At 37.2% G+C, this 23069-nt stretch overlaps 1 protein-coding gene and 1 long non-coding RNA gene across 2 annotated transcripts in view; one reads left to right on the plus strand and one right to left on the minus strand.

The window, feature by feature from the left end:
- Positions 1–23069, minus strand: part of LOC104141299 (uncharacterized) — a 46647-nt gene that overhangs the window by 13197 nt on the left and 10381 nt on the right. Inside the window, exons 3-5 of the long non-coding RNA XR_011142357.1 lie at positions 20339–20514; positions 16119–17588; positions 1–13358 (exon numbers count right to left, since the gene is read on the minus strand). This is a non-coding gene — a long non-coding RNA (uncharacterized lncRNA). The remainder of the gene's footprint in view (positions 13359–16118; positions 17589–20338; positions 20515–23069) is intronic.
- The window catches only part of DHX32 (DEAH-box helicase 32 (putative)), a 26941-nt gene continuing 17221 nt past the window's right edge, over positions 13350–23069 (plus strand). Inside the window, exons 1-4 of the mRNA XM_009670527.2 lie at positions 13350–14595; positions 19340–19533; positions 21061–21433; positions 22484–22729. Coding sequence (XP_009668822.2) covers positions 14326–14595; positions 19340–19533; positions 21061–21433; positions 22484–22729 — 1083 coding nt within the window. The 5' untranslated portion in view covers positions 13350–14325. The remainder of the gene's footprint in view (positions 14596–19339; positions 19534–21060; positions 21434–22483; positions 22730–23069) is intronic.

Here is a 23069-nt window from a genome sequence, read left to right on the forward strand (position 1 = left end):
TAGTAGTAGACACAGAGAGAACTGGTCTGTGAGCACAAACTTCTTTAGGATTAGTGACCTTTAATCAAAATCTGTAGGACATTTTCTTAGCTCAAGGGCATTTACAAATGCTGTGTAGCATATTCTCTAAAAAGAAAGGAAATAGTCTCATACGATCATTCAAATATTCCAAACATTTTCCAAACACGCAGCAAGTGATCATAAATGTTTCTAGAGTGTTTCAAAATATATGTATTATCCCTCAAAATAAAATGTCCTTAAGTTTTGCATCACTGCACACAATGATTTTTTCAATGTAAACTAAGTCATAAACTAAAACCAGAATACAAATGATATAATCGCTGCTATTCCTGTTGGAGTAGGGCTTTTCTTCAGTTTTGATTATGTCCCTGGGGAAAAGGTTTCAGCTAAACAGAGGGAAGGAAGTCATCCTTACACTGGAGTAACAGTGTTTATTTTAGAAGCAATACTAGCACAACTTTTAAAACTGTCCCATACAGGCAAAAACTAATTTGCAAGTAAACTTAACTTTGCATGTATATTAGCTATCCTCATATGAAAAAATACCAACTAGAGACATGAAAAGTCATTTGTACATATAAATACCTCATCTCCACATGTAGTTTAAGCAGTATCTGACTCTTGCACATCTTTGAAAAACACCAAAGAGGTACAAACATGCTTTCATTTACAGATTATCTACAAATTTAAATTATAAAATACTTTTTGCAGGAGTAAAGATTTCAGGAGGAGAAGAGCAGGTTTTATCATATTATTTTATAAAATAAATCTTAAGTGAAACGTTAATCAAATATTCTGAAGTTCAGCATACAATACCTGCTATTTTGCAGAAATGCTTCTTCTAAAGAGCTGTTTATTAGAAATTATTTTTACATTTAGATAATTTTGAAAGTTGGTATAGTCAGAGTTATTTATAGACTATAACTTGACAAAAAGCATAAGAAGATTAGTACTAATACAGTCTAATTCTGCCACCTAGTGATATCCAATATACATTTCCTAAAGACATTACTGGACGTGTAAGAAAAAACACATTTATCTGGAGGAAAAGGATTAAAGTGTGTAGCCAAGCAAACATACAATGCAAAAGGCTTCAGAGTTCCCTAGAAGGTTCCTCTCCTGAGACTCTAAGGATAGCCAAACTCTACCATGGAGCATGTACACTCCCATCCACTCTGCAACTGTTTCATAAACAAGCTGCTCAGTGGCAAATAAAGCTGCATATCAACATACAAAAATAGAAGACAGTAAAAAAGGGAAGGAAGTAGAGGAATTATTAAAGCATTAATATCTGACTTTATCATCCTAAATCAGGGATTTTCCTTTTATTCCTTTATACCCAAACAAGCAATCTCTGAACTTTACCAACACCACCACTCTATATTTATTTCAAAGGAAAGGGAAACAGAGAGACTCACTACTTATTTTGTGATAATACCTAAAAAGCGGATATGGTCTGTAAGCATATATTCTCATGGGAAGCACTGGTTTGTTCCAAGTGACTGAAATTCTCCAGAATTGTAAAGAGCTTACTTTGCGTACATAAGCTGTGTAACCTATCAATCAGAGATACCTAACACATAGGTGAGGTACAAACACCAGCCCCAGTGAAGTAGAATTTTGCTCACCATCCATCCATGTACTGACTCTCTATGTAAAAGAAATGGCACAAGGGTAGATTCTGAACAAGGAAGTCACCGCAGATTTCTAGGTATGCCATAGCTCTGAAATTGTTCAGGACTTGGAATGTCCCCTTCCAACAAAAATCAGTATGCGGCAAGGTAGAAAGTATTCCTTGATAATACTTTCAGGTAAAGTTAGTACTTATTCAAAATGTTTATTAATAACTTACTTTAGATGTTAATAATATATTGCAAAACAGTCTACTTTTACTCTTGCAAAAAAGACTCAACTGTCAACAGTTAACAAATATTCAGCATTTCAGTTGTTCTCAACTTTAAAATGCTTTACAAACTGTAAGACAGTAATACACTAACTTTGCACCATATATATGACACTAAAAGTACGTTATCTTGGGTCCTCTTCTTCAGCTGAATACTTTAACCATTGCTCTTGTGGCACTCTCCTCCTTGTTTTTCCTTCTGGGTTCCAAGGCATCGGGAAACTGCAGTGCCACTTCTCCTGCAACTGGAGGACATGGTTTATCGCTGATCCTACTTCTGAAAAATGAACAAATATTTCAACACATTACGTCTGTAACACAGTATGTATAAATATCTCACATGTCATAAAATGGATTTTGGACATTTAATAGTAAAATTACGTTATCCTTTGATTTAGTACTTGTACCCATAATAGCTACTTGGAAAACCACGACTACACAAGAAAACCATGCACATATTTTGAATCTTTGTTTAAATAAGGGAATTGACTTTTTAATTCATTATTTGATGGAGAAATAATATCTAAAATTATTGCATGAGATTACTTTAGAAATCAGGCAATGTTGCCACACTGGTATACTGGATCTATACACTCAATTTTAAAGCAATCTCTGTTTCTCACTATAAACTTTTCAATACACGCAGAACTCCTCTTACTGAATTTCTTTTCAACAAATCTGAGATGCAACATGCTTTAGAAAACATTCTGGGAAGACAGTGAAACACTTCTTATTTGGTCAATATGACACTATAAGAGACAGGCATGTGTGTGTGAATTCAGATTTTCAGTCATACACCTTTCTAAAACCAGTACAAAATGAAAATTGATTTCCAGTTATGTTTAAAATGCTGCAAGATATACTTATGGGTTTGAAGTAACTTCCAGAAAACAAGCAGCATTTTCTATGAGCTATACTATACTGCCTCATACCATAATGATATAAATATTGCTTTTTTTTAAGCTAGTGAGCCAACATAACTCCTCTTGCATTTAACAAAAATCACTGATCAGCTATTCTGCCTATGATTCACACTATTGTGCGTTCATTCTATATAAGCCTATTTAAGCTAAATGTCAACTAAATTACTTCTCTTATAAGCAATGTATCTTACAAAGATATTCTAAACCTGCTATTAGCAATTATATCCCTTGCTTGTAAAATTTTTATCATGTTAGTACAACATGATAATTACCAAAAGAGGTAGGCTTAGATAAAAAGTAACTAGGTCAAGCACCAACTGCAAGGGCTTTTTAACTGTGAAGAACTTCAAAATACTACACTTTGCAAACTGAAAAGCCTGTCTTATCTTTCATACTTTTTCTGAAGATGTCTTCAGCACATACATTTGGGCATGAGGAAGGATTTCCCCTATCCATACTGATTTCAGGCGCATGTATTTTTTATGTGTTATGTGTACACAAACTCAGAGTTTAGTATTAGCATAACTCTGAGTAAAATACATCGAGTCTGCACTCAAATATTTTTATTTCACAAAAGTATTTCACCCAAGTATTTTTATTTCAGAAAAGATTTCCATAAGTCTTTATAAGACTTCCAGAACGCTTCCTTTTTTAAAGTGTCAATAGTTCTTTTTGCATTTTCCTGTACAGAATACATAACTAAAGTTAGATGGTATGGATACTTCTGGCAAGCCGTGGCATCCTCTCTCTATAAGACATCCCCTTTCAGGGTAGAGTCCATTACAATTTACAGCTTAAATTGTTACAATGTCTAGAGTTTTTCTCCTTAGAAGGGACATAGGTGACTGGTCTGAGCCATACTGGTAGGTACATGCTCCTTTATGATAAAATAGTTTGATTTCCCAGTCGAAAAGTTTTCTCTCACTATAAAGCAGTGAAGCAACATCTAACTTGAAGGAGGGTACTTTAAACTTCATATTCCATTATATTTTTATGCATTGTAAACTACAATTTGCATAGCTTTCAGATGCATACAGTGGAGAGCAGTGTACTAGCATATACAAAACTCCAACACTTTTTACTGCCTTCAGACATCCTGAACACCGAAAAGGAACAATCTTGTAAAAGAGGGCCTGAGCTCTTCCTCCTGCTAAGTCCTCTACCTCTTCCATTTCATGATTTTTCTCACTTTGATCTCAGTATCTCTAAGTGGAGAAAATGCTATATTTGTTGGCAATATTGTACAGTTGAATTAGCCAAATCCCTGTCCGCTGGATAACATTTCAGCAATAGCAAATACTGTGCTATGACTAGTACTGTACACAAGACAATTCTAATACTAACCACAAAAAAATTGTTAGTTTATTTAGCAGAAAATTAGTATTTTAGTATTAAAAATACTAAATCTGTAACATCCCAGAAAAATTGTGTAATTTGACCAAGGAAATCGCATTTCCCAAGGATAAAGAAAATCTGTCTGGAATTTTCTGTACTTTAAACCCACTGACTAATAAGTGCAGGAGAAAGATGTCAATTTTAGACCTGTTACTGAGCGATTTCTTCTCTTTCAAATCCTCAACTCCCATCTTGGGTACTCTCTCTCAAGCAGCCTTTGTGACTACAATTCAGGTTTTGGCCCTGGGCACAGAGCCAAAGCAATTTCGATGTAATGCCGCTGCTCTAGTGGCATCACTGGATAGGAGAATTCATACATTAAGGTGTGGGTTTTTTGAAGGATAGGGGTGTGTGTGTGGTTTGTCTGGTTGGTTTTTTTCTCAGATTATTACATCATCTGGTCACTGGATTCCCTACCTAAAAACACAAAGCCTATCTGCATGCAGATTTAAATGACAATGATTTTATTGCTTTAGCTATTATTTCTGAAAAGCTTCCCCCCCACACACACTTATCTTGAATCAAGTGTCTCACTGAACAGTTTGGTACTATTAAATGAGAGGACGCTAAGAATACAAAATAACAGTAAAGACACTTCAACTATTAAGAGAAGGCAACAGGTAAGAGACTTTTAGAAAATCTCAGTTTCTAATTCAGCCTGTGTCTTGAACACAGTTGCAGGTAACATCATGAAAGATAGAAAAACGTCTAAATTTAAATTGTTACCTTCCCTCAAGCCACCTTCATCAACTGGTAAGAGCTAAACAGTAATCAATATAAATATCAGGCAAAGTTTAAATTTATTATTTGCAAAGACATACCACTGTTTTCTTATGTTGCTTCTTTGAAGGAAATGCTCAAACACCATGACAATACTTCTCATTCCATCAGACATGCATTCCTTTTCATTAAGCAGGAAACCATATGTAACAGTTGCTTTGTATTAGAAATATTTTAAGTACAGGAGAAAGAAACGAAAAAAACCTCACCGCTTATCTTGGAGAACCCACAGTAAATTCTGCTGACATGTTAATCCTACTCCTTTGCAAAGGATTTCCACACCAGCAGTGAGACCAAACAGATATATATAATAAAGACAGATATAAATAGATATAAACAGATATAAATAATAAAGACTATCAAAAGAACCCTTGTAAGTAATTTTTGTAGAAGCTGTGGGAAGATTATGGCTTGTTGTTACCTTAACAATCTGAAATCACCTGCAGCATGATTCACAACAGGGAATCACCATCAGATCTGGGTCATACTGTAGCAGACCTGCATCAGCGTTTGTACCTCACCAGAGCCAGGACTGTGATATGTTGCACCAACCCTTTATAAAAACGTTCGTAATGATTTATTTAATAAAGGTCATGACTGAAAGCAACTGAAAATAAAGAGTGTAGAAATAAAGATTAGGTGAATTTGAACATTCAATAATTCATTCACAGCTTCATAAAAATTTGTTTAATTCCCAAAAACAAATGATACAGTTTAGTTCATCCAACTACCTGTAAGCACCTAGAAAGGGCAAAGATGCTATATTCACTTCCTGTTTCAGAGGTTCTTAAAAATAATCAAAGTAATTCTTATTGAAGATACCAGATTTTATTACCATGATCATACAGCCCTTCCTAACACATTGCAAAATGTTTCTAATTTTGTGGTCTATTTTAGCGCTCTCAAAGGAAAGAGTGAAAGACCTCTTTCTGGAAATTTTCACATTTAAAGATATGAAATTACCGCAGCAGGAACAACGTAGTTACTGAGAGTGAAGATAAAATAATAAAAGTAGGTATTTCTCTTAATCTACATGTAAAATTATATATGTTTTATTTTACAAACATAAACAGAAATTCAAGACCAAGAGATCACTCTGATTATTTAGCATTTACTTTGTGCTTCCATCTGAAAAATATAACCAAGTTTGACCCCATATAAGGGCTTACTACACCTTCAGAAAACAAGCTATATTTCCATAATTCTTTTAACCACAGATGTCTCACCAATATATTAATAACATTTTCTGGAAGAAAATTTGGCTTGATTTATGTCAATGGCAAAATTCCCATTACATTCAAAGGCCAAGGATTTAGTTCTATATCTGTAATGAAACAGACATTCAGACTAAATATCAGCTGTTTATACAATAACAAGAAGGACTTGATTTGGCAGACTACGGTCATGCCAATTCACATGAACTTCACTGACATTTTGGCTTGCATAAGGACTGTGGGGTTAAAGCCAAAGAGCGAAGACTGACTCTTGAGTTTGTAACAAAACTCTTACTGATCCGATTCGGGTATGAATTTTCTAATATCTTGGGCAAAATTAATCCAAATGGCGGCCAAACTAATGAAATACGGTCTTTTAGGTCTCAGCGGTCACCCACACCACTAAAACAGCTCTGCAATGAAACACAGCAGTGACAGTGACCAAATGCAGTTGGAAGGCGCTGAGCTGGAACCATGTCACACGAAAACAGTCTCTTGCTGTCAAAACAAAGCAGATTTTTTTTTTTTTCAGAGCAGACTGAGCCCTGCCAGTTTCCCGTGACAGTAGCCATGTGAGTGGAGGAAACCAGCCATGCCAACTCCAGTTCAGTTCAAACAGGACTGTACTGGAAAAAAGTGCTCAACCTCAGCATGCAAAAGTCAGTCCTTCATAAAGGCAAAGTTTTCTTCCCTCTGCCTCAGCTTTTATTTGCAGTACCGCAGTACTGTGCTTTGCAGTAATGCACTATTCGTTAAGTAGAAGATGCCCTTAGTGTATAACACATTCACATTATCACATCTCATGCCTCACTAAATAAGTTACTATGTTACAATTTACATAAAACTTAGTAAGAGTAAACAAGTACTAGTAAATGAAAATTTATGGAGTTCACCTGCAACAGATCAATAAAATTTGTACTTACAGAAAACCAGCTGTGAAATAATTTTTTCCTTTAATATTAAGAAATGAAACATTAACTTTACATATACTTTTTCTACTCTGCATGAACGAAGACATTAGAAAACCTACACCCTCAAGAAAATGAATAAACCTCTGTGCAGAGAAAGGCAGACAACTGTGGCATCAAAGTGCTTTTTGGGGACCTGATGTTTTATCTTATTGGGGAAAATATGGAAAATATCATCTTCAATTAAATCCTAAAGAGGAGGTTAGAATATTCAACTTGCAATATAGAAAATTAATTCTGGAGTAAAGAGACAGATACTATTATGACTTTTCTTCCAATAATCCATCATAGTAACAACGACCACTTCAAAAGCTGCATGTTTGCAGCCAAAAAATTGCAAAGAAAACTGAAGCGATGAATTAGCAAAACAACTGGCCAGCCTCTGCTGAAGCAGCAGATCTGCTCATCTCTTCAGTAACCTCTTCTACAGTTTAACACATTCTCTGATTTTGGCTTACGCACTTGGAAGAACTTGTACAACTCCCACTGCTGCACCACTTTTCCCTCACCTTTTCCTCCAATCTACTCCACCAGTACCATAAAAACAGTGCTTCCTTTGCTTCTCAAACTCTTTGGGTTAAACCGTGGCTCCTCTTCATCAACAGCAAAATCTGACTTTTGTGTGACTAAAGGTCTGCCTTCCACTTGACCCCTTGTCTTCTGCCTGTAAATCTATCATGACCGCTGTCTGCCACTAGCTGTAAATGCAAGTGCTTCACCTTGTTCACCTGCCATCACATTGCACACCCTTCTCTTTCACTGCTCTACTTCCCTTCCACACCTTCCGTTTTACCCTCTCAGACCCTACTAATTCATATTCCAGGGCTTAAAAGTATTTCTGCCTTCTCATTCAAAGAAAACTACAACCACGTTACTAACATTTGCACAAAGACAGTTCCCAATTTGTTCTAAGATACTTTCCAGAGAAAATGTTTCATCTGTTTATTCAGCAAAAAACCCCACTCTCTGCCAAACAGCCTGATGTTTCTCTATTCCTTTCGCCGCTACAGCACTAGTTTTGTCACTGCCCCATCAGACATTTTGGCCCCTACCCAAACTTCTTGTCTGTAGTTCCCGTCATTTGGAACAAACTGTGTTAATACCATCTAGCTGACTCTTCATCTCATTTCAAATCCAGGTTCAAAAAATCCTTTACTTTCTTCCCTATGAGCTATCTTGATTTCTTCCTCCTCCTCCTGCTGTTCCTGCTCTGGAAAGCGTTAAGGCCACAGTATGCATGAATAGTATATTAATGACTTCGGAAGAAAATGCTGGTCCTGCTTTTTGAAGATGAATAGAAAGCAGACAAAGATATCCTATTACATAAAACTTAACAAACCACTAGTAAATTCTGTTTAGACGTTCTATCCACTTTCTTCTTTAGATGCCCTGATACTTAAATAGTACTTAAAGCTGTTCCCTACAACAGCTTAAGAAAAAAAAAAAAGTACTTCTGAAAGATCCATACAGCTACTGTTTTGCTTGTCATATTATCATTCCAATGAAGGGTAAACTAATAGATTTGATGCCTGGCTGACAGATTTTGGGACAACATTATAACACATCTATACTACAGATAATGGGATACTCAATGTTTTTATTAAGCAAATGCTGGTTTGTATGCCTGTTATGAACATTACTGCAGTGATAAATATAAAAATATACAAGAAAACACATTCTGAGCTTTTTTTTTTGTTTTTTTCAATTAGGCAAATTGGAGGCACTCACCCTGTGTCCCCAGCCAAGCCAATTCAGCCAGCCAGAAGTCCATTCCTGGAGGCGGCTCAGCGGAAATGTCTCATTCTAGCACTACATTCCCAACCCTTCTCCTCAGTCTTCTCCTCTTGCCATCTCCCAATAAAGGAACTGAGCATGTTTAGTAAACTCAGCACAATCTGAGAAGCCCTATGTTTGCTCAGCAGTTGCCATAATCCCAGTGGTTCTCGGGAACCTAACGCCTGTTACTGCATAGGGACAAAACACCAATTATTTCCAGGAGTACTTTTTAGGCTTAAATGGTACATAGGCATATCTTATTTGATAGGGTCTACAAAAGGATACAAATACTGGACATCAGTAATGGAAATCATTAAAATTGTTCATGCTGCTGATTTGGGATTGGAAAAAAAAAAAAAGAATTAAAAAATATACTGAATCTGTACAGTTAATTTATTTTTTCTCCTTCTAAAAATAAAACTCACTTAAACTTCATATGAATTTATCATAACCTATACTAAGTCCTAAAATCTCTACAATTCATTAGTAAAAATAATACACAAGCAATTTATATTTGTTGTCACTATTGAGTGTAGCAAAGTCACTGCATTGTGCCCAGAGCCTGTTGAAAGGGTACAACAGCTTTTGACCATTAAACCCTCCAAGTGCACAGAGAATATTGTCCTGATTTGAATCTAATTCGGGATAATAAATAGCTCATTCAAAGTTAGAGGGAAGAGGAATAACAAAACAAAGTCACTTGCTGAAGGAGAGGGAAAGCCTTACCGAAAGAATCCTATGAAGAAAATGTACGCAGAAGCCAAAATATAACACCCTTAAAATCTTGTAGGACATGCTAACCTGAAACCATCCTCTAAAGTCACTACCTATAATGTCAAACTTCCTTTTCTTAATAACTGTGATTGGAATTTTAAAATGTCATATTTTATCTTTATTAATTTCAATGTATGAATATGTATGAACATGTAAAACAATTACATTGTGATTCTTAATTGAATTCCAATTTCCATCCACAACAAAAAAAAAAATCATCTAACAGGAAGTGTCCTTCACAGTTTTACCCTAATAAATTTGAAGAACTTCAATGACAAGCAAAGCTTAAGTGTACCATGCCATATGGTACACTTTCAGCTAGAAAAAATTATCTAGGCTCTGCTTAGCTGAATAAGAAATAATTCCTAGTAATCATGGGATGGATGCAAATGTTTACGCCCAGTGCCAGCCAGGGATTCTGCATTATGTTTATTATTACGACTCTGGCAGCCTGGTACACAGACATCTCAGCAGGCCCTACTGTAATCAGGACAAATCCAGCAGCACTGATTTCCATAGGCACTGTGCTGAGTCTCACTCAACACAGTCTCCTTGCAAGTCTCCTTCTCATTCAGTATTGGGGAACCAGGGACTTAAATCTAGATTTTTTTACTTACAGCACTTTGTTCTACACCAGTCTAGCCCTAACTGTCAGTACTTTAAAATAGTAGTAATACAACACTAATAATATTTTATCAGCCAACAAAACCTTAAGTGGAAATTAACACAAAAAAACTGCAGCTCTTCTGTAAAGCAGCACAGCAGTGCATTTATATGAGGGAAATTCTCTGTTTTAGTATTATAGCTTACTCAGTAAAGAGTAATATAGTTGCAGCATAACCAAAGTTAAATGTTGCTGCCTCTAGGCCAACGGAGAACCTAACAGTCTTCAAACGAAAGGAATTTTTTCAACGTTTGTTTGCCATCTCTTGTTGAGGCGCCAAACTTCCACATTTATATGAGTACAAGAAGCAACCAAAAACGTTCCTGCAGACACTATTAAACTGCCATTTGTTAGTAACAGGACCCCATAAATTACAGTGATGTTGTTCTGAGGCTGGGAAGCTACATCCCCGGGACGTACTAGCGCTTGGGGTTCAGAGAGATGACAGCTCATTTAGACCATGACCCAAAACACAGTGAGGTCAGTGGGCTTTACACCAGGCACATAGACAGAAATATGTTACCAGGCATAAATATTTTTATGTTAAAAGGGATAATTAGCAAGGTCTTCAGGACAAATGTAAATCAAGATTAGGAACAGCTCCCCACTCTCAGGGATTCTGGTTGCAAAGAGGCAGTTCCACATCTCAGTGCTGACACACGCAGCAGTGCTGGAGGGATTTGGCACCAAAAAGATTTTGTGCTGGAAAGTAGGATGGAAAGAGGAACTGTTCTTCATTGCGTGTGCTAGCACTCCTCTAACAAGAATAAACGACAATATTGTTTTCTAAAATGTGATATACCTGACATCCATATTTCATAGGCTTTGTGTGCTTCATTGTGAACCAAACTTAATCCAAAACCCTTTATTCAAATAACATTCTTGGGGAAAAAGAAGTGATACCCTTAAATTTTCATTGCTACTGCAAACTATTGTAGCCAAAATGGAAGCAAATGGAAGAAAAAAGAAAGAACACTGTAATACCTTTGATATTACAAATCCACATTCTCTATAATTTACACTCAAAAAATTCTCCCCCTCTCAAGGATTTAATAGCAAAGCTGCAAAGAGCAACTATATATTAACAAGGCTTCATTAAAGATACGGAATATGCTATGTGGTATTTACTGCTTTGCTACAATACATTATCATAAGCACTTACACAATAACATACAATTTAAATCAATAGCAAAGTTCTCCTTAATATATTTTGGAAGAAGCTTACACCCTAATTTACTAGAAACACCCAACTGCATAAGGCATTTCTGCAATTTATTAGAATTTATTAAATTCCACTGCATAAGGCTAAAGAGTATATCCTGTAAATCCTTAATGGCCTGCTATAAAGACAGCAACCAGATGTGACGAACAAGAAGCCTTTTCAGAAAAGGGTGCAGCAATGCAAAGGGAAGATGCTCATGCTCAGTAGCAAGGCCAAAGCCAAGAACAAGCGAGGCTGTACTACAAGCTGCACTCAACAGACTAGTCAAGAGCAGGAATCAGGGCTGCAGTGACAGGGCCCTGGACAGAACAGATGGACGTCAAGAGGTGAAAATCAAGGGCTAAAGACGCAAGAGCAGAAAAAAGTACTCTGGAAAAAAATGGCAGAGCTATAGCAATGAGGCGTACCGAGCAGCAAAGAGCAACTGCTTGGATGTCCTAATTTGCAAAGGCAATCTTCAGTCTTGCTCCTAAGCCAGCCTTCCTCTGGCTGTGTTTCTTAGACTCCTTGGTTGCCAGAGAAGCTGGCTGCAGCTGGCAGCAGTTGGACTGATGCTCTGGAAAGAGGCTCCAAGTAATCAATCAGATACCTGGCTGCACATCATGATACGCTTTTAAATGCTCCATTTTAGCAAAGATAAATAACACAAACCAGTTGGCAGCCTGCTCCGTTAAAACATTCATTATCGCGAGAGGAATATTAGTTTCATAGTATTAGGGTTTCAAAGAGTAATTCATTCTTAATTTAGTAAATTTACATTTGCTTTCTTCCTTTAAAGGTACAAAAAAAGTAAAACCAACACATTGCTGAGGTACAACCAGAAATTCAAATTTCTTCAATGAACCAGACAATACTGCAGTCCCAATTTCTACATTTTGAAGAGAGTAAGGCTATACTGAAATTGAGGAAAGTAGAAAGCACATACTGCTGCTGTTGCTCATATGAAAAATGAGAAAAATGCAGGACAACAGTAATTCACCTGTTTACTTCACGGCACTTCCTGTTTACTTCACGGCACTTTTATCTACATTTCATAAAGAAACATCTGTGGGACTGTGCTCTGTCGGTTTCCTCATGACATTTATGCTTATTGACTGATTTCAGCTACATTTTACAGAGGCAGAGATCTCAATGACAGTGAGCTTACAAAGATTTTGTGGGGAAAAAAAAGCAGCGATTAGATGTCAAATACAAGCAAGAACATAATTTGGTATCAAGGGATCCGTCAACGAAGGACCGCAGCTTCTGCTGTTCATGAAACTCTCTCTTTCTCCTCAGGGGAAATCTGCTGATCTCTGGTGCCTAGCTGCATGTGAACTCATCCAGTGTCACCGAGTATGAAAACTGGATGCTTGCCATCTTTGCAGATATCACGGTTAATCGGGTATGTCCCCACGGATGGTCAGTAATGCCAACAAGTGGGCAGACAAATCACCTGTTCCTTTTGCCTTTTAGAGATGCTCCTCTAGTAGCTCACGTTTGGTTCTGGCCCTCAAACTGGGCGGTTTGTCAGTCTTTGCTGCCAGCCATTCTAAGTGCCAACAATCAGCCTGGTGTGTGAGCAGCATATAATTAAACTTATCTAATTTGGATTGAGATATTTAGACTGCTGAACAAAAGATTTTCTCCCATTTCTTTTTGTCCTTTTGTCTTTTGGTTTTCCGTGCTGCTGTCATCAGAGAATGCACTACTAGCGTAGCAGCCAATCTGGTCCAAAGCTAGGAAACAAGTCAAACTTGTAAGAAGAGGTAATAATTTTTATTGTTCTACGTGACACAGAAAAAGCTTGATACAGAAAAGGCACACAAGCACTGTGCTCACAGCCTTTTCATCAAGACATTATCAGTATCACTGCTGAACAAGAGAGTTGCCTCCAGAACTACAATAAAAAATGCCTTGGGAGGCTAAGGCCTCACAAGATTTCTATTTACTTTTAATAAACAGTGTACATAAAAAGACTCTTTACTACTCCGACTTGCTAACACACTGCAACATAACAGAAAATCAAAACACTGGCTGCTAGCTGAAAGCCCCGTTCCCGACTGATACGCTGCCGCAGCAGATGCAGCACAGGCAAACTGCACGCTCCGGGCCCCTGCGCGGCTTTTCCCACAGCCAGCGGGCGAGCCCCATTGTAAGAGGATTACAGCCACATGACCATCCGCACCATCACAATAGCTGCCCTGTAGCCTCCTATTGACAGCCAGTCGGGGTGCAGACGCGTGCGATAAAGGTCAGGTGCAGCACGCTCTTCCCCAATTATTCTCCCGACCGGCCTGGCACTAGCAGACGAGCACAAACAAACAAACTGGCTGTTACTAACGGCCTGACTTAAACATGCTGTTAAAATGCAAACAGTAATTAGTTTCTGCTAAATATCTTTTGATTTAATCATCGTTACTCTAGGGAGTTTTGTTTTTAAGACTATTTCTTAAATATATTTTCTCTAGGATCCTTTGGATTATTAAACAACTTGAACTGTGACAAACAGATAACAGCGGTGGCACCAGGACCCCAAGACTGAAAGTTAAGTGAACTTTAAAACTAAAGAGCAGGGAAATATTACTCCTGAAGCAAGCAGAAATGGACTTCCTCACGACTGCAGGGCCTGAATGATCTATCAATACAAGGACTCCTTCCTTCGTGACTAACGTGTTATTGCTGGGAATAACATATGAAAGAGAGATGGAGTTTTTAACCCTTTCTCCAGAGATCCACTGCTTTTCAGAACTACTTGACTCTAGTGACGGTGATGAAGAAGAAACGCTGGTATGTGAAGAAGATTTAGAACTTAATCCTTTTGATGGCTTGCCTTATTCTTCCCGCTACTATAAACTTATGAAAGAAAGAGAAGAACTTCCAGTATGGCAAGTGAAATACACTTTCATGGAAAGTTTGCTTCATAATCAAATTGTGATTGTGTCAGGAGATGCTAAGACTGGCAAGAGCTCCCAGGTGAGTATTAGGAAATACTTTTTTTTTTTTTGATTTTTAGAACATTTAATATCATATGCTTTTCAGAATGTCTCTTTATTTTACTAATATCAGAGATTTTTTAAAACAGAAAATAAATTTTGCATTTAATTTACTGTTCACTGCTTTTGCCCTTTATTTACATGAGGCACATTAATATCCAGATTCATGCACTACTAATGTCAGGTTTCAATAAGCAGTGGGCTGGTTTTATGCCGAGTGCTGTACTGCATTGCACTATAATAATTTCCAGTTCTCAAGAACTGAGCTACAGTGTATGCACACACCGTACCACTGATGTTTAGCAGTTCTCTCAGCAGACACAGATGTACAGCCATGTATTGCAACTTGAAGTACTAAGGCCAGAGAGAGAGAGAGTAAAACATAAAAAGTGGCAGAAGATTAATTCGGTCAACTATAGGCTTAAAAAATATATATACGCTTATACATTTAAATTATTTTCTTCAAATACTTATAAATAGTTGACACATTTCACCTGTGTCTATTACAAGCTGTTACTACTTAGGTGATTTCCTTTAGGCTTTGGGACAAGATCAGCACTAAAGAATTACACATTTCAACCTGCAATTGTCTGATACAGTGTCATAAACAAGTAACAAAAATCTCAAAACCACATCTGTTTATGTACTATCTTTAAAAAGGTCAAGCTCCTGAGCACTGAACTAAGAATACATTCATGAGTAACTACTGTATTTTAAAACTCAGAACCAAATACACACATAACCTTAGAAAACTCTGTATAAAATATTCTTGTATCTACCAGCATGTGCACTGTAAATTTTTGTTTTGTTTGTGTATCACAACATCATATCTCAACCTGAAAACCTGTCTGTCAACTAGATATTTTTCAAATGTATTACAGAACATATCAGCTAAAACCCTTGCCTACTGAAGTTAGTTATGGGTGTATTTTCTCTGACTTTAGAGAGACCAGGGCTTAATCTAAATACTTTATAAATTATTTCAAGTTGCCTTAGTATTTTATCAATAAATCATTCCTTCTACATTGTGCTGTCAACTGTTTTGTTCAGTTGCAGAATTTTCTTGGCTCTTCTACAGTCACGGCTAACCTTGTCATTATATCCTTTTGTCATACCCATTGTTCTCACTCAATTTATCCGTATTCTAAACTTAAAACACTGTTATTTATTATTACTTTAATACACCAAACAACGTCTGTCCATATTGTGGCCTACATACTTATTTGTGCTCTGTTTTATATTTTATTTTGTGTTTTAGCTTCACTAATTCTTGCAACGTTTTAAAAAAGGAAGTAAGGAAACAAAATAAAGATGCACAAGAAACCTTGCTTCTTGCATCCCCTATCTTTTGAGTGCTCAGCTAAAATACGTGTCAAATGTTATATACTGAAAATGACATATATTAAATTGGCTACTGTCTCTGGATCCCCTTTGATTAGTTCTAAGTCTCCTAGTTTTCAGTGGCACATTGCAGCCCTTTCCATTTTCATGACATATACGTACCAGATGCCACAGGAGAAGGTGTACTGAAGTTAGTGGATGTCACTCTCTGCCAGGCTCTGCACTCTCACCCCATGGATAAAGCCTTGCAGTGTGGCCTGCAAGGCATATGGTTACACGGAGACTTCAGGAAAAAAAAAAAAAAAGAGACATCTGTTCCCCATGTTGTTGCAGTATGTACACAAACATAAAATTTCCATACATTTTAAAGATACAGAATGAAAACAGAAAGTCCTTCACAAGCAACAACAGTTCAGAAGGGCTGGAACGTTACCTCGACATCTGGCCTCGTGCACTTTCAGCTGAGTAACTGGAAGTGATAATGCGTAGCTACCTCCTGTGTGGATCTGCACTAGAGTGGGGAGATGCACACGGTTTCCCAAGGTGATTAACGCACGTGCTAACAGAGGAACGATGGCACTGAAGGGAGTATGCTTTGGTGGACACAGACTTCGCTCCTTGTTTTAATCAGGCTTGTTCCTTTCTACCAGTTCCTTCAGCTTGTTTTCGTCCAAAGCCAGCTCTCAAATTTAGCTTTTTGTTGTGGTCTTAGTCTCTCCTCCATCTACGATCTCTGAATCCCAAGTCCTTCTCAGCATTCTTTGTAATCGACAGCTGTTGATAACAGCTGTCTCCTTTTCTGCTGTCATCTCAGTCCACTCCCTCCCACAGTTTACTTAGCCAGTCTTTCTTAATTTCCTCTTTCTCTCAGTTCTTTTTCCCAGTATTTGATTCCCTGGCCTCTAGCATTCTAGTCTCAAATTTTGCTCTGCCAATCACAGCTCTCAACTATCACAGTTTCATAGAACGTAACATTTTTGGTGCAGAAAGCAGAAGCCAGAACTACTACTTCCCATGTGTTCTTTCTTCACCAACTAATGCTGCCACTTGTTTTCTTACTATTTGGCTTAATTAATCTTCAATCTTTTCCTGCATAGCCACTTAACTTGAGCAGGAAGGTGTCCTGCATTTAATCTTGGGATTACGGTATTCCTCTCTGAGAGAGGAGTGACTCCCTCAGGCAGAGAGGAAAGAGTACAAATATTCTACTTCCACTTGCCTGCAAGGGATAGAGTTAAGATCTCTCCTCCTCCAAATGTATTTTAAAAATTATAATGTCTGAAATAACATTTTTATGGGAATTTGATGTTGGGAGTATGTTAGGCACGGTCTTGGAAAAGCTACTTTCTGATCTGTAACAGACTTAGGTATGCCCTAGGCACTGCTTAGTTCAAGGCATGAAGGCACAATTTCTGATGCCATAACAACGAGCAACACATGCAGTTTAGTTACAGTAAGACAAAATAGGCACAATTTCAGGATTTTAACTACAGATTTAGGCTTCAGCTTCTTCTTCTTCTTCTTCTTTCCTTTTTCCCTCTTCTCTGTCTTCTCTGAATATTTTGTCCATCACCATATAGAAAGCCTAGTGGTACAGCACAGCAATGACTTGAGCCTGAGTTCGCTTCCAGTCTGACAGAAACAGACATAGAGAACTTTATTTAGAATTGGTGGGCAATGTGTAGTAGCAATATAAAATGCAAGCAAACCGCTAGGATAATAAGGAAAGAGATGGTAAATTTCTACAATGCCTACATGGAATTCAGAGCACATCCTTACTTGGAAAATTGGGGTCTGGTTCTGATTAATGCTGTATCAGGAAAGAAATACAGTGGATTTTCAAACAGGTGATAACATTAGGTGAAAAACCTCTACGGAAATGCAGGATTAAAATCAGTATGGTTGTTTCTTAGAGCAAAATGATGGCCATTCTCTCATTTCAGCTAAGAGCAAATACTTTTTCGGCACAATATACAATTAATTTTTAGAACTCGTTTCAAAGGGTATCACTGAGGCCAAGATCTCAGTTTGACTCAAAACACAAATACTCAATAGTACTGTCAAACTCTGCTGTAATAATATATGTAACAACCTCAGTCTGTTACCTCAGTAAGCAGGGAAGAATTTTGACATACATCATATGCCAAAATATGAGTGTTCATGAGTGGGAATCAGGAGAAAACTTTCCTGCAGGTAAAGCTAGAGGATAACTTGTTGCAGGTCTTCTCATTATCTTTCAGAATCTTTAATGCTGGTCACTGCTAGATATCACATATTGAACTAGAGGGATCATTCTTCTAATTGACTGTCCCTATGTTCCTACAAAAGAACTGCTGTACGTGTTCTGGATACACACTGCCTAGGGCCACGAATCTTTTGTAGTATAGCGGGTCTTTACTCCACCTCTTGTTGACTGTGATTTATACAAAACAAATTTTGCATGGTAATAATAATAAAAAAATAATAAAATAAAATAATAACTACTTGCTAATAATGAATGTCAGCTCTTTTAATTGTTCTAAGACAAGTTTAACAAGATTTAACACGTGGCTGGCTCTTTTTTAAATGTTTTTAAAATCATAAATAACAAATAACAATTTTAAAAACATAACAAAAAGGATGTGTCTGATGTTGCTGCACTTAGTTTACATATGATGATAAAGTAGGGGGATTTGAAACCTAAAATTTTCCCCAAAATTATATTCATAATGATATTCTACATTCTCATGACAATAACACATTGATTTAATATCTTCCAGTACTGATTTCCTACTGTAAATATAGAAATTGGAGCGCTACTGCATAACTTTTCAGAGCAGCCCATTTTCAGCTGGCTTTGTTTACAGACTTAATTAATCTGAAATTACATATATTTATTCTGGTATTTATCAGTTTGGAATCCTCTTCTTCCTGGAACACATTTCTTATGTCAAATACCTGAATATTATTTAGCAAGGACAGGTTTACTGCTGAGCCAGCTGAGAAGCCCTTGCCAGCAACCACACTAACATTGTTGGATCAAGCACCAGAGATACTTAAGAATGACATTTTCAATGTTACCTACTCCCCAGTGGCCTAGTCTGTCTTTTGCAATATAGTCAAACTAATCTGAGTCCAGCTGAGAAATTCCCAAATCGACCTTTTAGTTCATGTCACTCCAGCTCTTGACTATGTAGGAGATTCAGGGTCCTGACATTTATCCAGGCAGATAATTTCTGTGTCAGGTACAGCTCATCTGCCAGCAGTCAGGCAGATGGCAAGCACCAGGTGCTCAGGCTGATCTAATTCCTCCATGTAAATTCCAAATTGTCTACCTCTTTTGCATTACAGTCTCTACTAAATGTGTTAAATACTGAATGTATTTTTTTCTTATTTACTTAAAGATTCCTCAGTGGTGTGCTGAGTATTGCCTTTCTGTGCACTATCAACATGGTGTAGTCGTATGCACCCAGGTGCACAAGCAGACAGCAGTGTGGCTGGCGTTGCGTGTAGCTGATGAAATGGATGTCAATGTTGGCCACGAAGTGGGGTATTTTGTCCCATTTGAAAGCTGCTGTAGAACAGAAACTATCCTGAGGTTTGTATTTGTTTTTTAATCCTTTCAACTTAATAGGTATGTTACCATTTTTTGCAAGGAAGTTGCAAAAGTTAGCAGCTGACAGCACTTGACTCCATAGCTCTTTATTACACTACTCTTCTAGCTCTGTTAGCTCAGATAACCTAACAACCACATGAGAACATTATTGTAGTTTTGAAAGACTCTTGTCTTAATTACGGAAACAAAAAGAGTGACACTGCTTTATTAAGTTGTTTCTAATATTGCAAAATGTAGATATTGGAGATTTGGTGATCAAGCTATAAACCATAAAAGGCCTGAAAGACATATTATGTGCTAAATCGCAGTAAAGATTTGAAAAGGGTAATGTTACGATCAGTGCAAAAACTTGATTAAGCACCTTAGTAACCGCTATATTAGCCTAGTTTTTCTTTCTCTCTCTCTTCCAGCACAGGAGTGTTCACAACCACAAGAGAAAGTGAGAAAATCTTTCACAAAATAAAGCTGGAATGTAAAAGCAATCAAAGTACTGTCTACTTGAGATGGAAAAAATGATGGCTAGAAAAGGGTATATTCAGTAACAAGAGAGAAATCATTTAGGAGGATTTTTAAGGGATAAGAAAAACACCTAAAACGTTAAATATGGGCTGACAGCAACAACACAGGGATTATAACTTTGAGGCTCTCCAAAAGTTAGCAGAGTTCTATCAACTTACTTTCTTTGGCTCCTTAACATGGCAGGAACAAACAATAAAATTTAGATCACGAGCCTTATTCCCAGCCACATGAGCTCGCACTAATTTCCAGTAGAGCTAAGGGTACTCACCACTTCTGAAAATCCAGTTCAACAGCTCTTCATTTTGCGTGTCCTTTCTCTTTCACGGAGAACTGTGTAACACTCCTCCTGTAGCCCACCTTCCTGCAGTTGCACATGATGTGAAACGGAGGTGAATCCTATCCTCTCTTGTAATGTTAAAATCTGTTTCAAGAAGAAGCCAAGTCCTACTGAGCAACACAGCAAAAAATAATATCCTTTTAAAAGAGTCTGTGTAGTTGAAATATTATGAATAACAGTGGAGAGGGCATTACATTATGAATTAAGCTCTCACCTTCGTTCCGGTACTGCCTCAGTGTGTGTGTACACCTCCTTTCACCTACCTAAAATTATTAGTTTCTCGCTCAAGGATTAGTTATTTATTGTATGCAATATGCACAGATGGTTTGGAAGATGAAAAGCAGCGTAAGTCACAATCTTAAGATACGAGTATTTCTTCTTTTGCCTACAGCATCCTTTCGAGCACAGTGCCATTTAGTGTCATTGACTTTCGTTGAGTTTTTAGCCATTTACAAATAGATTTAAAAGCATAGTTCTTTTGAGACTGTACTTGAAATATAACAATAAAATAGGCAGTGTTTGTTCTCATCAAACCTTTCTTGTTAGAACAGAAAGAACAAGGTCTTTGCTGTCCCCAATACCCTGAATTAATATTGTGCAATCAAATCTGAATATTCCAAGATATTTTGTAGTTTTCTGCTTTTATATTGCAGATACTGTACAGATGATATGCTACAAAGGGAAATGATGTCTGTTCCCCTTCTGAACTACTATGGAGTCATCATCTTGGACGATGTGCATGAAAGAACGGTTCCAACTGATGCATTACTTGGCCTTCTTAAAGTTGTCTTGGTATCACGACCAGAACTGAGGCTGGTAATACTCACTGCTCCTCATATGTCCAGCAAACTGCAGAATTATTATGGTAGTGTCCCCTTCATAAGAGTGGAAAACAAACACCGCACAGAGGTTGTATACGCTTGTGGCATTCAGAAAGACCATTTTCTGTCTGCACTAAGACTGCTCTTTGAGATACACCACACAAAAGAGAAGGGCGATATTGTGATCTTTCTGGCATGTGAACAAGTAAGTTTCTGATTCCAATAGTTCTGATTTCAATCAAGCAACAGTTTACATTTGACTTTTTTTATGGCCTATAAATATCTTGTTGCTGGCACCTAAGACGCTGGACGTTGCCATAATAGTTTTTATCACTTCAGGTTCTTCCTATTACCCTAAATAGATGCTGTCGTAGGCATAGCACTTTACTATAGATGTGGCATAGACTACTGCAAGGAACTACCAGATTTTCTGTAGGCTTACAGAAAGGCCATCACTCTTCTCTGATATGTGATGTGAAAAGTAGCAAAGGCAGCACACTATGACAAGGGCCACCGATGCAGGGAGCTAATACATTGCAGACTATTCTGGCGTTGGGTATATCACAATGTTATCACTGTTCTGCAGTAAGGGACACATTTCCAGTTTGCGTAAATGTCCCATTTCACATGAATTTTTTGAGCTTCAACCTGCCTACAAGTTCCTTCCGTTTTCCTTTCCATTTTTGGCCGCAAACTTCCCAACCATTTGCGTACTCAAATGTTGCTCTGGAGGCACTACAGATAATCCTGGTATCAGCATAGATATGTCTGCTCTGGATAGTGGAATCTCTGAATCCCTGCAGACAGCAGTGATACGCTAACTTCTCTGCTGTCAAGATTTCACGATTAGGTCCTTCTCAGAAATTTCACAGTGCTTTATAGCTGTCAATCCAATCTGCCCATCATTTGTGTTCAAATAAACATTTTAAGACTTGGAGCAACTATAAATTGTGATTATTTTTACTTTCTGAGAGCAGCCTTCCACTTTGTACCATTATATCTGCTTTAGAACAACAAAGTCACTAAATTCGTGGACTGAGGTTTTAAAGCTCATGTTCCATTACCACAGGTTAAGAACATTTTCTTGACTTTACTAATCTTCACAGAATTTACTAACAAGTAAGAAACAAAAACAATAGAACAACTTCACAATTTTTTCATCTCCTTAAATATAATAGTTAAGGTAAAGTAGGCAAGTTTACGTATTGATATTTGTTTTTAATATTCGTTAAGAATTTTTTTTTCCTGATTATAGGAAATTGAGAAAGCCTATCAAATTATCAGACAAGAAGAGCCTAATTTAAATCCTGACCTTGGAGAACTCATCCCAATTCCTTTATACCCTACCAAAAAAGACCTAATTCCCAAACTAAACCAAGATAAACTCAAATGCTGCAAAAAGTACAGAAGAAAAGTGCTACTAACAACAAGTTTTGGAGAATCTCTGGTTTGGATTAAAAATGTAACATTTGTCATTGATGTTGGAGTTGAAAGAAGAAAGGTTAGTAAAATAATCAAAATCAGTAAGCTAACAAAGAACTATACGCAGATTTTTTCAGGATGGGGGAAAGGCACAGGGGCAGGTAATAAATTGTTGCAGACAGTTTCTAAGGGACCAAATATTTTTCCATTCTTTTCTAAGTCAGATTCCATAGCATTTTTCCACATCCAAATTACCAATATATATATAACTATTTCACAGACATCCTATGTGAAAATAAAGTAAGAAAACACAGTTACCTTCTAAATTCAGTCTGCAGATAAAATTTTTAAAACTTTCTAAAACCAGAATAACACTCACTGCCAAAACTGCCACTCGTCTGGGCAGCAAGCCAATCGCA

This window comes from Struthio camelus, chromosome 7 (assembly GCF_040807025.1).
Source record: "Struthio camelus isolate bStrCam1 chromosome 7, bStrCam1.hap1, whole genome shotgun sequence".
Taxonomy (NCBI): Eukaryota; Metazoa; Chordata; class Aves; order Struthioniformes; family Struthionidae; genus Struthio; species Struthio camelus.